The sequence below is a fragment of the Rhipicephalus sanguineus genome, chromosome 4 (assembly GCF_013339695.2).
Source record: "Rhipicephalus sanguineus isolate Rsan-2018 chromosome 4, BIME_Rsan_1.4, whole genome shotgun sequence".
Lineage (NCBI taxonomy): Eukaryota > Metazoa > Arthropoda > Arachnida > Ixodida > Ixodidae > Rhipicephalus > Rhipicephalus sanguineus.
In genome coordinates, this window is record NC_051179.1 from 16,969,489 (window position 1) to 16,991,617 (window position 22,129).

General features: G+C 47.3%; 1 protein-coding gene across 1 annotated transcript; it reads right to left on the bottom strand.

Annotated features, from left to right (window-relative positions):
* Positions 1-2,594: 2,594 nt before the first annotated feature.
* Positions 2,595-18,277, bottom strand: LOC119389224 (uncharacterized). The gene is made up of 10 exons (XM_049415058.1): positions 18,077-18,277; positions 15,567-15,623; positions 15,391-15,489; positions 13,219-13,377; positions 11,278-11,546; positions 8,782-8,897; positions 7,357-7,474; positions 6,449-6,613; positions 3,975-4,097; positions 2,595-2,859 (listed from the first exon to the last, which is right to left on the bottom strand). The coding sequence occupies exons 1-10, from the start codon at positions 18,261-18,263 to the stop codon at positions 2,824-2,826; spliced, it is 1,329 nt and encodes a 442-aa protein (XP_049271015.1). The 5' UTR covers positions 18,264-18,277; the 3' UTR covers positions 2,595-2,823.
* Positions 18,278-22,129: the final 3,852 nt, after the last annotated feature.

Genomic DNA, 22,129 nt, shown 5'->3' on the forward strand with positions numbered 1-22,129 from the left:
GATAGTCAGTTATCTCTTCACTGTAACAGTTGCGGGTGCCATCCATCTTTTAACGATACCACTTTCTTGTCAAAATACCATGACGAGCGCGCGCGCCTCATTTCAGAAGCTTATCACATCTACAATAGCGGCGAGGCATGTGTAAGCTTCCCCTCGATTTCCCTCCTTCCGAAGGAGATAGAATTCATGTCTCGTTGATCGCCCTACTGCCTCTGCGCAGGCTGAGTTTTCTGTATTTTCATTACGTTAGTGGTGAAGTATATTTATGCTGACTGAAGGAATAAAGCACATTTGGTTGTTAGTCAGCGCCGTCGTCTCGTGTCCTTTCTTGTCCCGTCTTTTTAGCGCTGTGTTAGCTAAAAGCCGACTTCTTCTGTCTCTCATTGCCATTAGCAGCCATTGTTTACCTCCAAGGTAGTGCCTGGTGAGATTTCTCCTGTGCGTGATTAAACAATAAAAATTTTGTTCAAAACGCCGTTGATTGAAGAAATAAACCAACGAAAGACGCCAGATGTTTCTAAAGCAAAACGAAAAGACGCCAGCTGCTTAACGAAAGACGCCAGATGTTTTCTAAAGCAATGGTTTTCTAAACAATGAAAATTCACAGCGTACATGTAAAATTAAAGTGAGCTGCAAGTCGTCATAACTCATAGAACCTTTAGTATAAACGCGCCCGATCTCACGTCGGTGATGATGTACTGGGCAGAATTCACGGAAGATTCACGGTTTACCGATGAACCTCCGCAGCTTCGCCCACTCATCATCATTCACTCCGTGGATATGCTGTGATTTTTTTTTAAGACGCGTTGTGATGTTTCGTTTCTCTGTGGTTTGTGGCGATTGACACTGTTGCCGCGTCAGCCTTACAAATCTTGTTGACGTGGTTTTTCAAGCCGTAGCAAGCTAATCTTTGTGGCATTATGGGCCCAGCGTTTTCTATTAGGCATTTGCGTATGCTGGGACGCACACGCGTGAGCATCCGCGGCTAGCTCGTATTTTATCGTCAGTACCATAGATAATGCTATCGACACTTTTGCCTCTCGCGAGCACTTGCTAGATAACTTGGCTGAGGAAACGTCTAGTACATCCCACCAATCGTAGCCGCCGTTTCATCTTCACCCATGCAGCCCGGCGGTAGATTGCGCACGTCACCACTATTTGTGCAATAGAAACTGCGTGTAACTCGATGCTTTTCGTGCATAGATAATGCAAGTGGTGTTCGCTCTGATAGTCTAGCCGAGCGTAGTACTGCCGCTGCCAACTGCAATGCGTCGGTCCCCAGTCGTATATGTGAGATGAAAGTACACAAAGAAGATACCTTAGCCGCTTTCGTGACGTTATCGTCAGGTAACTCGCGTCTTCGTTAGACGCCAGTCTGCCAGATCTTGCATTCGTCGTCGTCGCTAGTAGTTTCGAGGCCGACAGTCATCCGGAGAACGTAGTCCCCCTTTCCCCCGCTAGCAAACCACTGTCGTTACTAATGGGGGCGAGTGTCACTGCGATTTCACTGCGGTGTTGATATTGGACCCTCGCCGACGACTCACACGAACCCAAAGACGTGCACAGAAGCTTTAGCTGCTGCCCTTATCGAACACGGTAACCGGCCATGTGCCTTCTCTGCAGAGATTTCACAACGCAGGAGCTGGCGCGTCTTGTCCCGGAGCTAGTGGTATTTATGCGCACACGTTTTGAATATTTCTGTTTTTGGACTCGGTCAAGCCTTTGTTGCCGCCTAGTCCCCTATGATTTGTGTTATGTCCGCTGTCAGTACGTGCTAGTCCCATTCTTCGCCTAACAAGCAGCTGTTCAAAGCCTTCAATATTTTAAAAAACTAGAACTATTGGCTCTTTTTTTTTTTCACTTTTGTCGTTCCCACGCCTCGCGCTTGAACTCTATACAGCGAAAGCTTCTTAGTTGCCACTGGCAACTAAGCTTTTTGGGAAATCTTTATGGATTATCCTGTGGCTTCATGCTATAAACGGGTGGTTGTCAATTTTTCTTTCATAACCTTTCCGCTGAAGCAATTTGCAGTATGCTGTGTCCATGCACTTCGAATTGGCGATTAATTCGCCTTCGCGCACTGCCAATTACTAGCTTCCTGGTATAGCTCAATTGGTAGAGCGACTGCCCTGGAAAGGCACTGGTCCCGGGTTTGATCCCCGGACAAGGATGAATTTTTCGGCAATTAAGAAGCGCACTGTCTGATAAATATGTATAGATTCCATTGTGGCTTCGTGCTACTAGCAATGGTTGTCAGTTTCCTTTTCTTAATCCTACATCGTATAGCATTCGGCGTCATTCCTGAGTTATAACGAAACACATTTTAACTTTTGTGGGGCGGATTGCAATAGATCAATTATGCCACGGTCTTCGCTGTCTTTTTTTCTGTTGCCATAACGCACAATCTGGCATCTCACTGACGTTGCACAGACACGTTGCTCCACTTGTAAAAGATCTGGTGAACCACAACCACAGCTGCATAGCCAGCTACCAACGAAATGATTAGAATAGTCATATGAGTCAAACTAGAACTGCAATAGCAACAGCCACAGCAACGCGTTCGGGACAATTAAGCGGCAGAAACATTTTGAGAGGCATACAAAGACCTCTTTATTGAAGCAATACGGATATACGTTAATTAGGTTTGCATGTGATTACACACGAGATTATACTGTACAAGAACGCGTTTATTGTGTTAGTTGTACAAGTTACGTGTATTTCGTTAATGACAATACGCGACATAAGCATGAAAACGGTAAGTGGTGAAGAAGGAATGCTCGCAGCTTATGACGACGCTGACGCTCTGTCGGTTTGCTCGTGGCATCACTTTGTCCCAGTCGGCGGTTTCGAGTCGGTTATCTGCGGGATAAATACAAAGGTGGAAAACCCCGAGAATAAACTTTTATTAGCGTCTAATAAATGTATACTGGCTTAAATGCAGCAAGGAAACAACCGAAATCCCTACCTGATATGCCGTAATAACACTCAAGATCTGCCACTGCTTCGACTGATCAGATGACAGTATTACATGACAGTATTACAGAAGTCAGGACACCACGGCGTTTGTGGTGTCCTGACTTCTTTCTTGTGTCCTTGTTTGCACGCCCTGTCTTTTTAGAATGAATACTTACCAACTAGCTCAGCTCTCTGTTATTCTAAGATACATAACCACTCTCTAACTTATTTGATCAAATCGGGAAAAGCGCGAAAATGCCTACACAAACGGCAATCAACTGTCAGTTTCTGGACACTTGTTCCGTGTTCATTTTCGAAAAATGCAGTCGAGATTTTACAATTCTCATCACAATGCAAACTGAAGGGCTGTTTTGCACACGGGTAAACCTATCATTATTTTTTCATCTTTCTTGTGTTTCTTTGGCCACTGGGTTGAGGCTGTATTTAAACTATGCCCTGAGACATTTTTTTTATTTTTATTTCAATAACGAACTTTATATTGGCACCAAGGCGCAAGCGTGGACAGCATTTTGTATGCGGGTTCTCGGCCACAACATCGCGGCAATTGGCTCAAAAGTAGGCCTTTGTCTGGTGTCCGCGTGTTGACCCGTTTTTCTGTGTCCGAGTTACAGCTTTCAAGTTAATTTACCGGAACCCCCAAACATGTCAGTCTGATCCTTGTCGTGCGTCACTCGAGCATAGACAGCAAGTGGCGGCGCGTTTAAATTATCCGACGTCAACTAGATATTTCGTGCCACTAGATGGCGCCACAGCAGCGATTAGCGCCGGCGGAGGACGATCAGCGCAACAATGCAATATCGGTTGCGAAGGGGCAGCTACGAATGTGGTAGACACTAGTGAGACATATTGGTAGCAATCCCCCTCCTTTCATCCCCCCTCCCCCGGCGTCTTTTATTTTCTACCCTTTTTCTCCCGCCAGGAATGAGTCGTGCGTCCGCCCGTTCTCGAGGGTACAGCCACAAATCATCATAATCATCACTTTAAAGCGCAGCACTGACCTGCCTGACTGCAGTGATGCGTGCGAAAGGCTCGCCGGGGTCGCAGACGCCGCGGTAGTCCTCGAGATCCGCGTGATAGAGCGCCACGCACAAAGCAGGATACTCGTCCAGGATCAACGTCATCTGTACATGCGCAGTCCCTTTCAATGTTTATCAACACTTTCACTGTGACACCGAACGTGTGTCTAGGTGTTTGACACAACCATAAAGACGAGACCTCAAAAACAAGCAGACACACTCTAGACGAACATCTGTTTCAAGTCATATAATCTAGCGAAGTGGCAATTCCCGCGCTCCAGACGCGTTCGGTTTCGATATAATTCGTATCACGCGTTGAAATGCCATGTGAATATATCTAATCAGATACGATACAAATGTTTCTTATTTTAAATTGAGGTGCGTTGAAATGTGACTGTCTCGAGGCAGTCACATTTCTGCCTCCGAGGCACGAGTAATATCTGCCTTCGAGGCACGAGTAAAAACATAACAAATATTTGCTATTTTAATTGGTATCCTGAAGCTCATCATAATAGCGGCCATGCATGTCCGTCTCGCCTAGGAACTCTTCTGCAAAAGTGTCTTGTTCGCTGCTCTCATAGCCTTTCTTTGCATGTTTACTATAAAACAACGGCCTGTATATAGCTGCATGCATCTACAGAGGAACGCAACTACGGACGAATTATTGTTTTTTTATTGTATTGTATTTATTTCCACAACACCAATACAGATGAAGGCGAGTGAGGAAAAAAGCGGCTCGTAACCGCTTGACCAGCCCCAAAACCCTTACAAAAAAAAAAAATAGTACAGGAGCAGCAGAGCGGAAATGCAGTTCAGCGAATAGTTATACAGTTACAGAGAATAAATGGCCGCAGAAAGGCCAAATACGGGAAATACAGTTATCAGCGAATAAATAGCCGCAGAAAGGCCAAAAAAAATTTGCCTCGAATATCTTGCCTTTTTTCTCAGTGTGGCGACAGTGTCGAAGGCTTCGAATCGCACAGATTGTAGCTGTGTGCCGGCGGGTACCTCGGCAAAGTTGCCGATTGCCGCATCCGCGTAGTGCACCTGCCGCTTGTCCCGGCAGTGCTGCGAACAAGAATCTCATTTGAAAATACAGGAAAATCCACTAAGGAAGTTCACTTAACAAAACACGTTGCGAGGCTAGTTGGCGATGCATTCTTATTTAAAATATTGTAGCGCTACTTTGTGACGAGGACAAGACAGAGAAGTACATGACCGGACGGGCGCTGACTCCAACTATTTTTACTGAATTAGCACTCATTCCATTTTATGCCAACCATAATCTACTATTCCCCTATGATTGCGCATGCGTCCTCTGCCCTCTTCTGCTATTAAATGCAATGCGTGTTACTTCAATAAAAATAGTTGGAATCAGCGGCCGTACTGTCATGTACGTACTTCTCGGTCTTGTCCTTGTCAAAAAGTAGCGCTAAAGTATTTTAAATAAGAATGCACCAAGGAAGAAACGCTGCAGCAATACAGCAATTCTTTCTAATTATAAGCAGAAGATATGTTTAATGGCGCAGGCACAAAGAGCAAATGGAGGAGTTATCAGGGCCGTGTTGATCCTAAATAACCAATGACATTAGCTATTTAAATGCTTGCTGCATAGGAACGAGTAGGACGAGGCGCTGCAGGAACAGAGGAGGCATCTTCTTATTCAAGCAGAAGTTATTAGAACGGCGTGAGTGAAAACGGGAAGCCATAAGAAATTGTGACAAGTTTGTTCAATGGAAATCACCTTCAAATTTATTGAAATGCTTGCACCACAAGTGCTGAAGTCGCAAGGGACGAAACATTGCCGGAATGAAAATAATTATGTCTTATGTGGCCGAAATATTTTGGGTAAAATACGAAAATCACAAGAAATCATCAAAATTTTATTAAAGGAAAATCCCCATCGAAGTGATTCAATTGCATTCGGCACAAGATCTCAAGTTCTAATCACTTCTAAGCGATACGAACGAAACATTGCTGGGATGGAGTGGATCGTCTCTTATTTAACCAGATGATATTAGAACAGTATGGGTAAAGTAGGAAAGCCACAAGAAGTTGTGTAATTTCGCTCAATGGAATTAGCAAGTAAACGATTCAAATGTATGCTGTAAAATAATAAGTCCTTGCAAATCGTGCACAGCGGTAACCGACAGGAGACGCAACAACTAGTTGTGCCAACAATTATGAAAAGGGGGCAATGGTTCGAGGGCTCATTTCTTTGTTAGACGCAAGCGATTAAACCAACAGACAATTAAGCCAAAAAAATCTTTGCTTTGGCTTAACTGTCTGTTACTTTCATTGGTTGTGTCTAACAATTAGTTATGTGATACCGTACGGTTATGGCCCTAAACAAAACAAACGAGCCCTTAAAATTCCCTTCTTTCGTTCGTACTGTTATGGCATCTCACGACAACGCGCAGCAGCGACCTGAGGATGCCCCTGTGCGTCTCGCTTACCTGCCTGAGTGACGCAGGGTAGTAGTTGTAGCAGCGTGCGCCCAGGTGTCCGGGTCCCACGTGCACGATGAAGCGGAACGCGGCCAGGGTGAGCGACATGCACAGCCGGCCCTGCAGCCGCTGGTACAGCTCCGCAGGGCCAGCGCTCCACTGCAGGCACTGCAGCTGCGTGACACAAGATCGTCGTTCATCGGAGAAGCTGCATCATGTGTGTAGACGAAAGTCACCGTGCATATATCGTCGTCATCCCGTTGTCTTGTCACCGTCTCATTGGGCATCTTCGATTAGGTCTACGAGAGTCCCAAATATCTCGAGGTGCATTGTGCCTATACTGCCACTGATAGTTACATACGCAGTGCCTTGCTCAGTCAGGGTCTATATTAAGGCTCATGCCCGTCTAAAGAAACGTGCTGCCATACCCTACGTTCTTGGGATAAGCGAACTGTTATCTCGCGTTCTGCGCAGTAATGACGTTGAGGTTGCACACGTGGGTAATAAGGACATGCTTCCGAGAGAGTCGTTTCCTTGAGTAATCTACAAGATAGCCTGCGCCGACTGCGACTACGCATACATCGGTGAATCGGGCAAACTTAGAGGCTGAAGCAGCATCAGAACGATGTCGATAAGAAACTGACGGGGGAGGGAGGGGGGGGGGTGACGGCTGCACCTCTCATACGCACGCCGATGCTCCGGGCGTAAAGCATGACTCCTGGTTACTCCATGGAAACGCGAAGTACCGCATTTCACAGTTGTTCCCTCGGGGGTGTTACTTTACAGTTTGTAAGCTTCATGATGTAACCGCTATACATGATAACGGCTGTGTTTGTCCATAATATAGTACCGACTACGTGTTATAAATCCCGGTGACGCCCTCTGGGCAGCTGCATAAAAGCGCACGAACGACGTACTATTGTGTGGTCGGGAGCGTCGGCGTCCTCGTTGCGCTTGTTGTAGGCGTTGGGCACGAACACCTTGCACGAGACGGGTCGTGGATCGTGCGTTTCGAACACAGTCAAGTTCACCTGGCTGCGAGTTTCGAAAAAAAAAAATTAGAGGCCTGCGCTGCAAGACACACGCTAGTGTCGTAATTAATGTATTAATAGGACAGGTAACAATGCTGATGTTCGGCCTTGTTGACGTGACATAGTAACTGTAAAATAGTTGAAAAGACAAATACAACAGGAAGAACAACACGAGCACTAACTTTCAACAAGTCACTTGACTTGTTTGAACGAAGGAATGGGAATTTTAAGGGCTCGTTCTTCTTTGCTAGACACAACATTAATATAACTAAGAAAGAAAGCCAAAGAAAATATTAAAGATGTTATTTGTAGTAATTATGAGGTAACTGTGAAGAAAGTATGTGGATGAAAAGATAACTTGCCGCCGGCAGGGTCCGAACCTGAGACCTTCGAATAACGCGTCCGACGCACCATTGAGCTACGGCGGCGGAAATCCCGTCCACTTTGTGGGGTCTCGTTCTGGCAGAAAGGATGCCTTCAGGTAGTATGCGAGGGATTAGTGGTCAGCTGCCAGCTCGTAAAAAGTTCACGTACTTCGTGACGTCAGCAGGCAGAAAAAGTGTTCCACACTCGCCGTCATGGCTACTAGCGGCGCTGAATAACACTCTTAGGGTTAAATGCACATATGTACCCCATAAAGTAGACGGGAGGATGACCGCAGCCGTAGCTCAGTGCTAGAGCATCGGAAGCGTTATTCGAAGGTCGCAGGTTCGGTCCCTGTCGGCGGCAAGTTATCTTTTCGTCCACTTTACTTTCTTCACATTTACATCACAATTACAGCAAAGTAACATCCCCTATCCTTTCCTTGGCTTTCTTGTCTGTTAGTTCTCATTATTGTTGACTTGTTGAAAGGTAGCGCTCATGCTGTGCTCCTCTTGTTGTCCTTGTTCTTTCAAGCGTATTACAGTTACTATAGACAAAAGGCCACAAGATGCGGCTTTACTCTCTTTCTCTTGTACTCCTTACCAGGGGCGTAGCAAGAAATATTTTTCGGGGGGGGGGGGCGGTTTCAACCATACTTTATGTATGTTCGTGCGGGGGTTTGTATGTGCGCGTGTATATATACGCAAGCACAACTGAAAAATTTCGGGGGGGGGGGGGGTTGAACCCCCCAACACCCCCCCCCCCCTGGCTACGCCCCTGCTCTCTACCATTTTACCGCGATACCTCTTCCGAATGTTCACTAGTGCGCGACACATATTTGGTGTGTCTTCACCCACCCTCGCCCCTCACCACAGCGGTATAACCAAGATTGCGGCATGTACGCAATGTGCATTAAAAGAACAACATGCTCGAGCGTTGAAGCCATACTTAGCTATCTGGTGCAGCATCCTGATGAGCCGCTTCTCCTCTTTGCCCTGGTAGCTCTCCGAAAGGTAGAAGCCGAACACCATCAACAAGTCGGGGCCCATCACGGCGCGCAAGACCTGCAAGCAACAGGGCGTTGTGGACACAATTCATAAGACCCTGTGACTCGCCTGCGTAGGCGACAGCAGTCAAGATGCCATAACAAAGCTCTAATTTTGGCAACGCGCAGAATTCTCCGCACACTTGCCGCGTTGGCTTTAAGCAGCTATGGTGCTGCATTTCCGAGTATGAGGGTTCTATCCCTCGATAGAATCTGCTTGTTTTCACAGCGCAAATTGAACGAGGAAAGGACAACACAGCACCTGTGTTGTGTTCTCTGTCCTCATTCAATTTGCACTGTGAAAGCATGTCGATATTCTATCCCTCGCCACGGCGACCGTATTTCGTTGTGGTGAAATGCAGAAACAACCTTGCGCATAGATTCGCAGGTTGAACAACATCAACTGGTCAAAATTCATCCGAGGTCCCCCGCTACGGCTTGCCTCACAATCATATTGTCGTTTTGGCACGTAAAACCCCCGGCTTTTATTTAAGATTTGTTGCAGTTGGAAAAATTACGACACAAACCACGAGGATAAACATCTGGTAATAGAAAAAAAATACTTCCCGCTTTCGGTTGTGGCATCACACGCGTAAAGTTAGGAAATAAGAGGGATGTCAACCGTACGATAGTACAACTGCGGGATGAATACACGAGCACGTTTCTAGCTGAACCGCAAGATTGCGAAGTGTCCCGGATGCGCACAAAACTGGGTCGTCACGCGTATTGTAGGAGGCGCACAATAAAGCACGATTGATGCCCTTCGTAAAAATGGTACATTGACGCGGCTCTCTGATAATCTAATCTAGTAAAAATTCTGAGCCCTTCTACAACCGTGAAGGTGGAAGCCAGCGAAACTGTGACTATGCTGGGCGTACTATCGCTATGAGCGTCGTGTTCCTTTCGCTCACGATCTGCTGCTCTACGCTGTCGACGAGCCTCTGTTTCGGCATCCCTGAACGCCGGGTCCGCACGCCATGAGCGAGCCCACTCCCGATTGCGTTGTCGGCGTTGCTCGTAGAAAGCGATCTGTTTCGCCGTCCAAACGGAGAACGCGCGGCTTTCTCATCCGTGTGCCGAGCAAGAACTGACGAGAAGGAGGACCAGTTAAACACGCGAGCTCCTTTCTTTCCCTTTTTCTTCCCCTGGCGGGCGCCCGGCTCAAATTGGGTGAGCGCGTCACGTGTTACAGGCGTGCACACCACGTGTTTCGCCATTGCGTACTGAGACATTGAGTTATCGGCGCAACCTTGTTCTTTTTTTCTTTTTTTCAGAGGACACCGACCCCCGGCACAAGTGAACCAATACAAGCTTCGCTTGAACATATAACAGAGACAAACGCCAAGACGTGTGCTCGTTTATCATCCCAGAACCTAAATATCGTTTATTTCAGGTTTCATATTTCAAAATCATTTTACACCTATTTTATAGTTCCTTACAGACAGTTAATATTGTACCATATCCGATCATCACACGCGTAACAAAACCGTCATGTCACTGAGCAGAGCAGGAACGTCACGTATGACGTCACTGATGGAGCGGCACGTCCCTGTTGACTCTGCTTCTGGAAGTAGTGAAGCTAGCAAAAAAAAAAAATGGGGAGGAAGCTTGAGCTTCACTTTCAAGAGTAGAACGCGATAGCGTAATCGGGCCGTGTTATCACCTTCCCAATCGCTAGCCTGGCTTCGCTTCTCGGTGGAGACCTAAACAGTGCCGCAAGGAAAGCCAAAGTGCGGACGTGCGCCGGCTCCTATATCCATGCATGCGGTGCGATGGAACACGGTAAACCCGCCCGTGGGCCCTTTGCGCCATCTCGCGGGATTTCTGTCAAGCCGCTGAAGAACCTTCGAGATGTGCGTACCAGCAACGCTAAATGGTGTACATAAATAGCTCGCCGTTAGTAAGCTAGAGGATATGCGTGGTGGCAGAGCGGCTAAACGCATCGTGCCACGGAGCCAGGGGTCGCAGGCACAACCAAAGACGCCGCCGCCGACACCACCGACGCCGGAGTTTCTGCGACACGAGCTCTTTAACGCTATCGCGTTAATAGTGAGAACCGTGAAGCAGCTCGGCGTAGGTATGGCTCACCCAGTGACACGAGCCAACCACTGACACTGGCAAAATAGCGACACTTATGCAACGCCAGACAGCCTGCCTTTCCCTTTCGTTCAAACTTTACGGTGGTGATATGACGTCATACGTGACGTCTCTGCTCAGTTCACGTGCCTATCGCGCAAGTTCCGCTATTGCGCTCTTTACGGTATGGAAACACGCCACGGAGCCGCGCGACATTATGACGAAATTAAGGAATGCAATAGTGACGTCATAGCCCCGCCTTTTCCGTGTCGCTTTTTGGCGGTATTCGATAATAGTAAGCATTCCATATATAGTTGGTTCACCTTGAAGATATTGAGAAAGTCCGGCGCAGTTTCCGAGGTGAGTGCGAGGTTGAGCAGCGCGAGTCCGTCCAGCCCAGTGCGCTGCAGCCATCCGAGAGCCAGCGTGGCGGCGCGGGTGCCGCGCGACCAGTCGGTGAACAGGTCGCGGTACGTGTCCGTCACGCGGGCCTCCCACAGGGACACCAGGAAGTGGCTGCCACCCTCTTCCTGCTCACGCCGCTGGTTGATGAACCGCTGCAGCACTGAGACAATGAACGCAACGTCACCTTCTGGCGATGCGTGTGCGCACGCGAAAATTGTACATCAGGAGCGAAAGTGGAAATGAGAATAATCATATTATTGCGATAGCAATTATAGGGTATAGGGACACTCCAGGAGCATTTTTGCCGTCGCCGTGATGTTCCGTATAAAGTCCAAGGGCGATAGCATCGCCCCTCACGTCGTATGTTCTATGTGCGAGTGAAAGCGCGCTAGGGCAGCCGACTATCGCGGCTCAAGCGGACAGGAAACGCAACCGGCCGCATTCCGTCGCGCTAAAGGCCCATGGAACCCGACACACAGTGGCCTAGTGATTACGGTGCTCGACTGCTGACCCGAAGGTCGCGGGGTCGAGTCCGGCCGAGGCGGCCGCATTTCGATGGAGGAGAAAATGCTTGACGTCCGTATACTTGGATTTAGGTGCACATTAAAGAACCCCAGGTGGTCGAAATTTCCGGAGCCCTCCACTACGGCATCCGTCACAATCATATCGTGGGCTGGGGAAGTTAAACCCCAACAATTATTAATTATTAAGGCCCATGGATGGTGCCGGAGGGGTGGCTGCATGGCTCCGACAGAAACTGCGAACTTTGAGCGACCGGGCGCGCTCGCGCGCGGCCTGTCTTTACAGGAATTAGCTCATACCTTAGTGCGTACTCTGTTCTCACCGCTAAGTTTGCACTGAAGCGATAGAAAGCCCGCAGGTCACATGGCTCATTCATTATCACTTTTTTTTTTATTTAAGTAAGCAATGTTTGTTCTATGCCATGACGTCCAGAAAAGGTTGATGGCGTCAGACCAGGCACTTCGAAGCCGATTTCCATATCAAAGTCGCATATGTTATGATAAATTAAGTGTCTATATAGACATTCTAACATGTTCGTAAACATTGGTAATTCGATGTTTTTCCGTCAGCCTCATACAGGGGCGTAGCCAGAAATTTTTTTTCGGGGGGGGGGGGGGGTTCAACCATACTTTGTGTTTGTATGTGTGCGTGCGTATATACGCAAGCAAAATTGAAAATTTTCGGGGGGGGGGGGGGTTGAACCCCCCAACCCCCCCTTGGCTACGCCCCTGGCCTCATAAACTTGACACCAGCATCAGTGAAAGCTACAGGTGTGGATCGTGTAGTTATATTACATCTGGGACAGTTTAATCGTCATGTTATATCATGTATAACATGACCCGATGTCTACAAGCGCGGTGTAAGCCTCTATGGCACAAAATCCCTTGCACTGGCAGGCCGCACAAATTACGCGACCGAGATATATTTCTTCTCTTTGTCTTTGCTTTTTTTTCTTCGGGGGAGGGGTTTTTTTTTAGGGGGGGGGGTGAGCTTGTTTTGCGGCACAGATGTACGTACGCGGCCAAGTTGATCACATGTGGTCGCTGTGTTTGAATAGCGACCTCTCTCCAAGCCATTTACTTGGGGCTCAATATTTCAGCTTATGAGCCGAACAGCGGCATGTCGCGCATGCTTACGAGCGATTCCTCGGTCACCAGTTGCAGTCGCTCTCACCATTCCTGTCAGTAGTGAACGTCGGCTGGCAAAAATTTTTACCGAGTTATCGCACAATACCACATTTTTATAGGGCTACTTGATAATTTTCGCGAAGGAAATAATTTCACGACGTCTTAAAATAAAGTAAAAGAAGAAAAGGAAGGAAGAATCATTATTCGTACCGGCTCGTCCCTGCTCGGCCGAGTTCGGGCGAATAATCTGCGCCTGCAGGTCGATCACGGCGTTCATGAACACCAGGTGCGTGCACAGGTGCGTCGGGAAGTCTCCCTCGAAGGTATCCGCGAACATGCACATCAGGGCGCGGCTGCCGTTGCCGCCGTCTGTGGAAGAACGGATTGATTGATTGATTGATTGATTGATTGATTGATTGATTGATTGATTGATTGATTGATTGATTGATTGATTGATTGATTGATTGATTGATTGATTGAAAGGAACGAATAATCACTATGTAGCTTGCCAGAAGTGGCATACACGGAAACGTCATCACAGAGCGAAGAGACACCACTTTTTTCACATTTGCCATAGGCGTGACGTCGAATAACCCTACCTGAACGTACTTTCGACAAAAAAAAAAAGACTCTCACGTAGTATGCGAAGGTGACAACCAGTCTCGTGTTCTTTTGTGCGTACGTGTGCATATCATACTGCAATTTACTTCTCTTCATGGGCAATTAATCCTTCTTAATTGGTTGTCACATAAGTATACCCATATTATGTGTCTGTCCAACGGCGTAATTTGGCTTTCGTGGCACAGTAATGATCACTGGATCGTGAATCTAGGCCGCGGCAGCCGCTTTTATATGATAGGTCGAGCCCGATAAACGCCCGCGCCCCGCCACGGTGGTCTAGTGGTTATGGCACTCGACCGCTGACCCGAACGTCGCGGGATCGAATCCCGGCCGCGGCAACGTTTATAGAACCAGGTTCTATAAGCGTTGGGCCGCGGCGGCTGCATTTTCGATGGTGGCGAAAATGTTTGAGGCCCGTATACTTAGATTTAGGTGCACGTTAAAGAACCCCAGGTGGTCGAAATTTCCGGAGCCCTCCACTACGGCGTCTCTCATAATCATATCGTGGTTTTGGGACGTTAAACCCCAGATATTATTATTATAAACACCCGTGTACCACGCTTTCGCTTAATTTCAGTGTGGGCAAAAGTAATCGCGAGCCCTTAACTACAGGGCGTCTCTTAAGCCTCCCTGTTGCTTTGGAAGTTTATCAATTGATCGCTAATGGCACGTTTTCGATAAAACATTTCTTGTGTAACGATTGGTGCAGTTCTAAACCTTGCGCTAAAAGCAGCTTCACTACTGTGAAGCCTGGCGAAGTGCGTATCATGGGCACCCAGCGATTCCCGTTCGTAGTTCCTACTGTTCCGTTTACCAAAACATCGATGACGTCAATGTTTGAGGTAAGTATGGAGGGTTTCCCCGGCACCGAGTAGAATCTTGTTAGGGAGATTCGCAAACTCGGTGTGACATGCGCGCTACTTTTTGCTGCGCTTTATCGACTTCGTACTTGTTACGGCAGTTGAGATACGTGCCGTCTGCTGCGAGTCCGTCAGATTGTTTCGCCCTTCATATGTAGCGACGAACACGCCGGTGGGAGGAGCACTCGTGCGCTAGGTGAGGCGGTGGCGCCCTCTCTTGCGCGGCGAAACTGTCAGGTGCATGTTTCCGAAGCCTTTTAACAATCTTAAGTTAATTACTGGTATTACTTGGTTATTTCTGCTAATTATATTATTTCAGACCCTGTTCGTTCATTTTAGCCCGGTTTTGAGCATTGCTAGCCTTGTTTTAGGCCTTTATTGACCACTTGATTTTGTAGACGTGATAACGCCATGTGAGATCTACGGTTAGACGACAAGCCCGGGCCCCTAAAGTGCTAGGCACTTAGAACTCATCAATGTAATCTAAGCACCAGTTATGCGAAAATTGTCAGTTAGATAGGCTACCACTGCCGTACCTGGAACGGGCGAGGGCCAAGTTGCCGAGCCACCTCCTCCTTTGTGGTCCGTATCGCCAGATCGCCTAAGGCCGCCAGGAACTGCAGTGGTAGTCGGCCGAGTCACGGGACCGGATTAAAGGACTGACAAAGTACCTCAACCAACGACACTAAATATCCCAAGAATTAGGAATATAATTTATTCCTAGACATCAGGCTGACGGAAATCAATAAACGTGAGCCAAGAATCATTGATTAATCGTGTAATATAGATATGCATTAAAGAACCCCAGGTGGTCGAAATTAATTGGCGAATATTCGCTGATTAGTTGTTGGCTGATCATCGAGAAGTTCCTGCGTTAATTTGTTTATGCATGAGTCTGCACCTGAGGCGAACGCCGCCAAATCGTCGAAAGCTGTCGACGGCTTCGGGCTTCGCTTGTGTTGCTGGGGAATGCTGGGAACACCTCCGTAGTCCTCGGCAGCTGAAATTAGGTGCAGTCGCTGTAGGCAAGCTGTGTCACAAGTGTCACTGTCTTGACGAATAAATAGGGCCACTCACCGTTCCTGTCTGGTTGCAGAATGTCGGCTTTCTCGTAATACTTCGCAGGTTCTATGTCTGGCACAGAGGAAGAAAAGCGTTTTCGGTCACTTTTTGGTCACCTTGCTTAGGCGATCGGCGGTGCTCAAATCTGCGCCTCAGCTACTATATTCTTTCTGAACAGGAATACCTGATATCGAAGGGTGCGGTTTTGTTTGCTGCGGGCGCCGAGCACACGTCATGGCCGCCATGTTCTGGGCATTACGTATTCAGTTGCGTACTGTATTTTGCTAGTTATTCACAGCCTAAAGTTAAATAAAGCCGTACAAACATTATTACAATTCATTCTTTCTTTTCTTCCTACTTTCATTTTTCATTTGTGTCGCTTATACAGACAGCGCTGAACCAACGGCCAACCGCAACGAGCAAAACAGACTCTCCTGCAATCACGTTGAGGCGTTCGACCGTCTTTTCTTTATTTATTACATGTTATTTTGCGTACAATGGATGTAAGAAAGCAGTACTGGCTATATCAACAGCCATAAGCCAGGAATGGGTCTAAACATCAGTGAGTAAGCACAAGAACGCGAGTTGCGTTCAGATGTGAGATCAATTTCACTGAGATAAAAATTATTTGTGAATTGTTATAAGGCGATATATTGTCGAAGATAAAGAACAATACATTCAAATAGCACATGTACCTATAACCTCCAACATAATCGTATGCATACGTTGCAATTGTACTAATATATAAATACGGAATAGTACTTATATATGCCGATGATGTTTCCTCAACGTGCCACGGAACAACGGAGAGGCGCGTCTGCTAGCTTTATAGACTACTTTTACAGAAGTTTCGTTTATTTGGTCCTACGTGCGCTAGCAGCAGACACAGCAGACATAGTTTGAAGCTCGCGCCCATCTGCTCCTGGAAGCTGAGTGGAGAGGTATTAAGGAGATGCTACACCAAGATGGCTGTGCTCTTGGCTCCAAAACGCGACGTGAGGGTCGTGAGGGTTGTGTATTTCCTATACATGTAGGAAAATCAACAAAATCTTGATGGTTTTGTTGGACGCGTTGGTATGAAGGCGACACAGGCACGTGTCTGTTATCGTTAAGCACCTACAAGCCGAACGGAGTCAGCATATATTACGCGTAAGCGCACATGCCGCCAATTTGAAGATTCGCGACGCGGTTGTATGAAGCTCGGTGATAAACGTTGGCACCACGCCAATAATGATGTTAGCGACGACGCACAGGTGGCGCGTATCGGATAGCTTCAGCGCGCGACATAGCTCAGCGCTCGGAGAGGTGCTTGGAAAGAGCAATCGGTGCTACATATATAGCGGTGAAGTATGCATGGACGGAGCGGGAACAATTAAAACAAAGACGGGAGAGAGATGAGAGAAAGCATGCTCACGCGAAATGTGGCTTTATTTCGTGGAACGATGGTCGATTTTTAGTTAGACACTGATCATAGCGCCTCCCGCACGCCTTAGCTTGCTTCACGATGCTACTTGCACATAAGCCGACCGAAGCGGCCTGCCACCGTTACATACTGCCACAAGCAGTACCGCATGCCTTAATTCATTGCATTGCTACTTACCACTGTCAGCAGAAATGGGGCCTGAAAAAACGTAATAAGGTGTCGTTACTTGCATACCCTTCCAGTGCGACCTGACAACCTCGCTTTATAACGTTCACTCAGCGTGTATAAACTGCAGTAACAGGTATCTTGCATTTTCGTAGTTACTATACAGGATCTTTATTTAACTTATCTTGTTTCGTTCGGAAGTACTCAGGCAACGTAGCCTCCAAGTTGTGCAGTATTTTCTCAGATGAAGAAACGATGCCTATGACGCCGAAAGCACAAGAAGAAGGAACACGGACGCAGAGTGAACTATGTCAAACCATTCGATAGTCGCGCTGTGCCCGTGTTCTTTCTTCTTGCGATTTCGCTCTTTTCAGCGCACCACCGTTCGAAGTAAAATGTTGCGCAACTTGAAATTTTGAGAACTGAAACATTTCCAATTTTCAGGAGAGAAGTTGAAACTGATAAAAACCAGTAAAAAAAACGAAACAAAAAGACAGTGCAAAAGTAACAGTCGTCGTCTTTCCGATTCTATCGTGTTTTTTGTGTTCTGTCGTGTTTTCTGCTTTTTTTCCCCCCTGAAGCGTTTGAAACATCGCAGAATGTCCCAGCGTTTTTACGAGAGCGCTGTGGCATCGTTTGATTCAAAAACTATTTAATAAATAGGAAAGACAATGGAGCGGCAAGTCCCTATAGTCCACGACTCCAATGACCGTTGCTGTACGCTCAGCCTGATCTATGGGACCCTTCGTGGTCTGCAAGTCAGCTAGAGCGAGGACGGCCTCCCAATGATCCCTAAGCGATCATCAGTATCAGAGGCGAGTTTATGCTCGGTGGCCTATACACACATTTACGCAATGTGGCGTCGAAAGTGCGAAGCTGTAGGAGCTAATTCGACGTAGTATCAACCGTTTATCATGCTGCAGTTCTGAAGACCGACCTGTGAAGATGCCGTACTTGTTGATGGCCGTGAGCGTGACGACAATGAGCAGGCCCTGGAAGGTGGCGGCCAGGGCCACCAGCAGCTGGTTGCTGGTGCAAGGACACGAGAACGCCGGTGCGCGCCGCCGGTCCACCCGCGACACGTCCTCCGAGCTGCTGCAGCTCGACACGTCCAGCGTGGTCATGGGTACGCTCTCCGATACACTGCACAATGCGCCACTCAATTGGTTGCTTCGTCATGGTCCACGTCATAAGTCGGCAAAAAAGTGTGATCACTCAGACTCACTCAAGAAATATATTTCGCGTCAGTCGTCATCAACCACTGCCAACAAGTGCTGGTAATATGCAAGTGAATACCACAGTTGATGCCAGGTGACTCTGTAAGGCTGCAATCGGGATCGGCCCGCATACTCGGTCAGAAATTATCGGGCATCGTACCGCGTTACAGGATAGTGGTGGAAGTGGCCAGAGAAAAATGTTAATTTCGCCCTCAAAGAGAATCACCGACAATGACAACAAGATCCAGCGTTGCGTTTGAACTTCTCTGGCGGTGACAACTTATGTTGTGCGCATGGGCGTTGACAGAAGGGTGCAAAAGGGGCACTCGGAGCCGTACGTACGCATAACAATTCAGAAAGAAAGTTATTTAAGCTTACAGTGGTGTGCACAGTGCCCATAACGCACATGCCATTAGCGGATGGCTGATAACGCCACCACCGAGACGTCTTAGCTTAGCGTTGATATTGCCATAGCCTCCGCGATCTGATCGCGGAGGTCAAACACAGCGGCGCTCTGCCAGAGCTGACCGAGGAGGCCACGATAGTGCGTCTACCTCGCGTCGCCATTGTTGCAGCCAAACGCACTCCACGTTTCTGGAGGTCATCACCTGTATCTACGGTTATCACGGTGAACGTTGAACCTGGGGAGCGAGCAGCGTATGCAGCAATGTGTCATGAATAAACTCACAGGTTGTGATCCGTGTCATCCAGGCCAAGACTTATAATGCTGCTCTCTCCATCGAATATGCCGAAGGCCGAGGTGTTCTCTCCGAAATCTCCTGCAGAGAGGGCGCCTAGAAAAAAAAAACGTTTCCTAGTATTCCTGCACGCCACTCTATACGCTATATTATATTAGGGACTAGGACGTAGTCTAGGCACTTATTGGCGTTGATACGTGACAATTTTCTGGTTTTAACAGTGGATCTGTTTATGCCAGCCCTTGGTTGTAATTCGTCCCCAGAAAATTGTCATCATCACGAACCGGCACGCGTGCCCCGCCACGGCGGTCTAGTGGTTATGCCACTCGAGTGCTGACCCTAAGGTCGCGGGATCGAAACCCGGCCGCGGCGGCTGCATTTTCGATGGAGGCGAAAATGTTTGAGGCCCGTGTGCTTAGATTTAGGTGCACGTCAAAGAACCCCAGGTGGTCGAAATTTCCGGAGCCTTTCACTACGGCGTCTCTCATAATCATATCGTAGTTTTGGGACGCTAAACCCAGATATTATATTATCACGAACCGGCACGCGCTATGTTCGTCCTATTCTTCCTGTTCTTCCTCTTCTTCGTCTTCTGCTTCGTTCACAGAACACGTGCGCCGATTCGTCCGGCGCACAATTCTCATAGCTCTGATGAGTGAGAGAGCGAGTAAAGAGAGAGAGAGAGAGAAAGAAAGAGGGAAATAGAGAGAAACAAAGACATTGAAATAAAGAGAAAGAGAAATTCTTGGCGAAAAAATTTCTTGACGAGGCGGGATTCGAATCCGCGTACCCACGATCCGAATGCGAGCATCGTAACCGCTCGGCTATCCAGGCACGCTAGCAGCACATAACATAGCCTTGTATAGTGTAGTAAAGCAAACGGGTTAGAAAGGGAAGTGAGGGTGGAATATGTGAGGAGAAGGAGGAGGAGAGAAAGAAGGAGTGGAGAGAGCAAAGCATATCATAGAAAGAGAGAGAGAAATAGAGAGAAAGAAAGGGAAGAACATTCTAAGAAAAAAAAGAGTATGCGTGACTCATTTCGGAGAGTCCCGACTTGCCACGTACATGACTCTCTTTAAACAGGCACGTTAACTCTCTTGCGGGTCACACGACTCTCCGAAGAAAGTTTAATGATCTCCAAAGAGAGTTGAACGTGTCTCTTTAAAGAGAGTCATATACGCGGCAAGCCAGAACTCTTAAAAAAGAGTCAAATGACTCTTTTTTTTTTAGCATGAAAGACAGAAATAGAAAGAAAAAGAGAGAAAGAAAGAAAGAGAATCAATGAAAGAGAGAGAGAAAAAGAAATAGAGAGAGAGAGAGGAAGCACGAAATAGAGAGAGAGGCAGAGAGAGAGAAATGAAAGAAAGACAGAAAAGATATACACAGCGAGAAAGACAGAGAAAGAAGTAAATAGAAAGAAAAACGGACAATAAAGAGATAGAAAAAGCAGAGGAAGAGAGGAAGGAAGAAAGAAAGAGACAAATAAATAGAAACAAGGAAGGCCGCCCAGTTCCGCTGTTTACTTAAGGCTTGGCGCCACTAGTGCGAAGCCATCTTAACTTTTAGTGAGGAGAAAACTCGATATTTAGCAGAGGCGAAATACGGCAGAGGAGAGGCTTCTATAAGTGCTGCGACACATCGGAGGGCATACAACAGCTACTGCGTAAACAACAAGTGGCGAAACAGGAAGAACGCTTCAATCATAGCCATCTGAAACCTGCAAATGAGTACGAATATAAATATACAGGACGCTTGTCGTAGCATATTAAGACGAATAATGAAAATATCAGGTATGGCTCAATAAACCGCGAGAGATCGCATAAACATTCTGTCACATATGCCAATCCCTTAGATCCTGCAGTATTATAACCGTGCACAAAAAAAAGGAAATTCTTGAATGACGAATTCTGCCTAAAAATACCTTATAGTTAAGTGCTCATCTCGGCAAGTTAAAATGGCGAAATTCATAATAATAATTGTTCGGGTTTCACGTCCTAAAACCACGATATGCTTACGAGGGACGCCGTAGTGGAGGGCTCCGGAAATTTTGAACATATCTAAGTACACGGGCCTCCGGCATTTCGCCTCCATCAATATGCGGCCGCCGCGGCCGGGATTCGACCCCACGACCTTCGGGTCAGCAGTCGAGCACAATAACCACTAGACCACCGCGGTGGGTGGGCGAATTCATAATATTAACGTGTGCAGAAATTCACATTGACCAGGGGACAAAAAAGTATAGTAAATTTATACCGTTGCCGCACAAAGCGCGCACGCTTCGTTTCAAACTGAAAATTCTGCGCCACCAATAGCAATGACGCTTAGTACGTTGCATTTCTATGCGTCGTACAAGTTGCGACAGAAACCGGTCTAGCCGATCGCTACACGAAGACACGTTTTGTCATCGTTGCGTATCAGCATTAGAATATAGGCCGTGCCAATAAGTTTTCTCACCAACGCTGTCGTCAGTGGTCGTGCTCAAGGACGTCATCCTGGGAGGAACGTATCGGAAGATGCCGAGTCAGGTGATGGTGCTGTACCGGAGCTCGATGATCGTGATGATGATGAGGACATTGACGACGACGATGATTAAGGGTTAAACTCGACAGAAATTGTGAACCAACCAACCACCTTTGATGCCGTTTGTGGTTTCATTCACGCAGCAAAACGAATAAGATTCTAATTTCCACTTTTACAAGCATTATTGCAGTTGCAATAAATAAAAAATTAAGGAAAACAGGTTGGGTTACATTTTAGTATAACTATATTTAAATTGTTCTGTTCAGGTCAACTATAAAGCTGTCTGGTCTGATTGTACATATGTGCACAATTCCTGCAGTCTCTCCATTCTATGTTTTCTTTTCATTTCTCTCCATCATCATGTAGTATTTCAAAATGTAGCGACGCGTTCCGACTCCGTAATGGGTCGTCCTCTCGAGCGCCTTCCAGTGGGTCGTTCTCTTCTCTGAGAGCACGCCTCTCGTGCGGAGAGTGACCCCGCTTTGACTGTCGCTGCCGTGCGCCGTCGCTGAGTGCCCGTTAATAAACCTCTTGACAATTTGGTGGAGAGTGCTG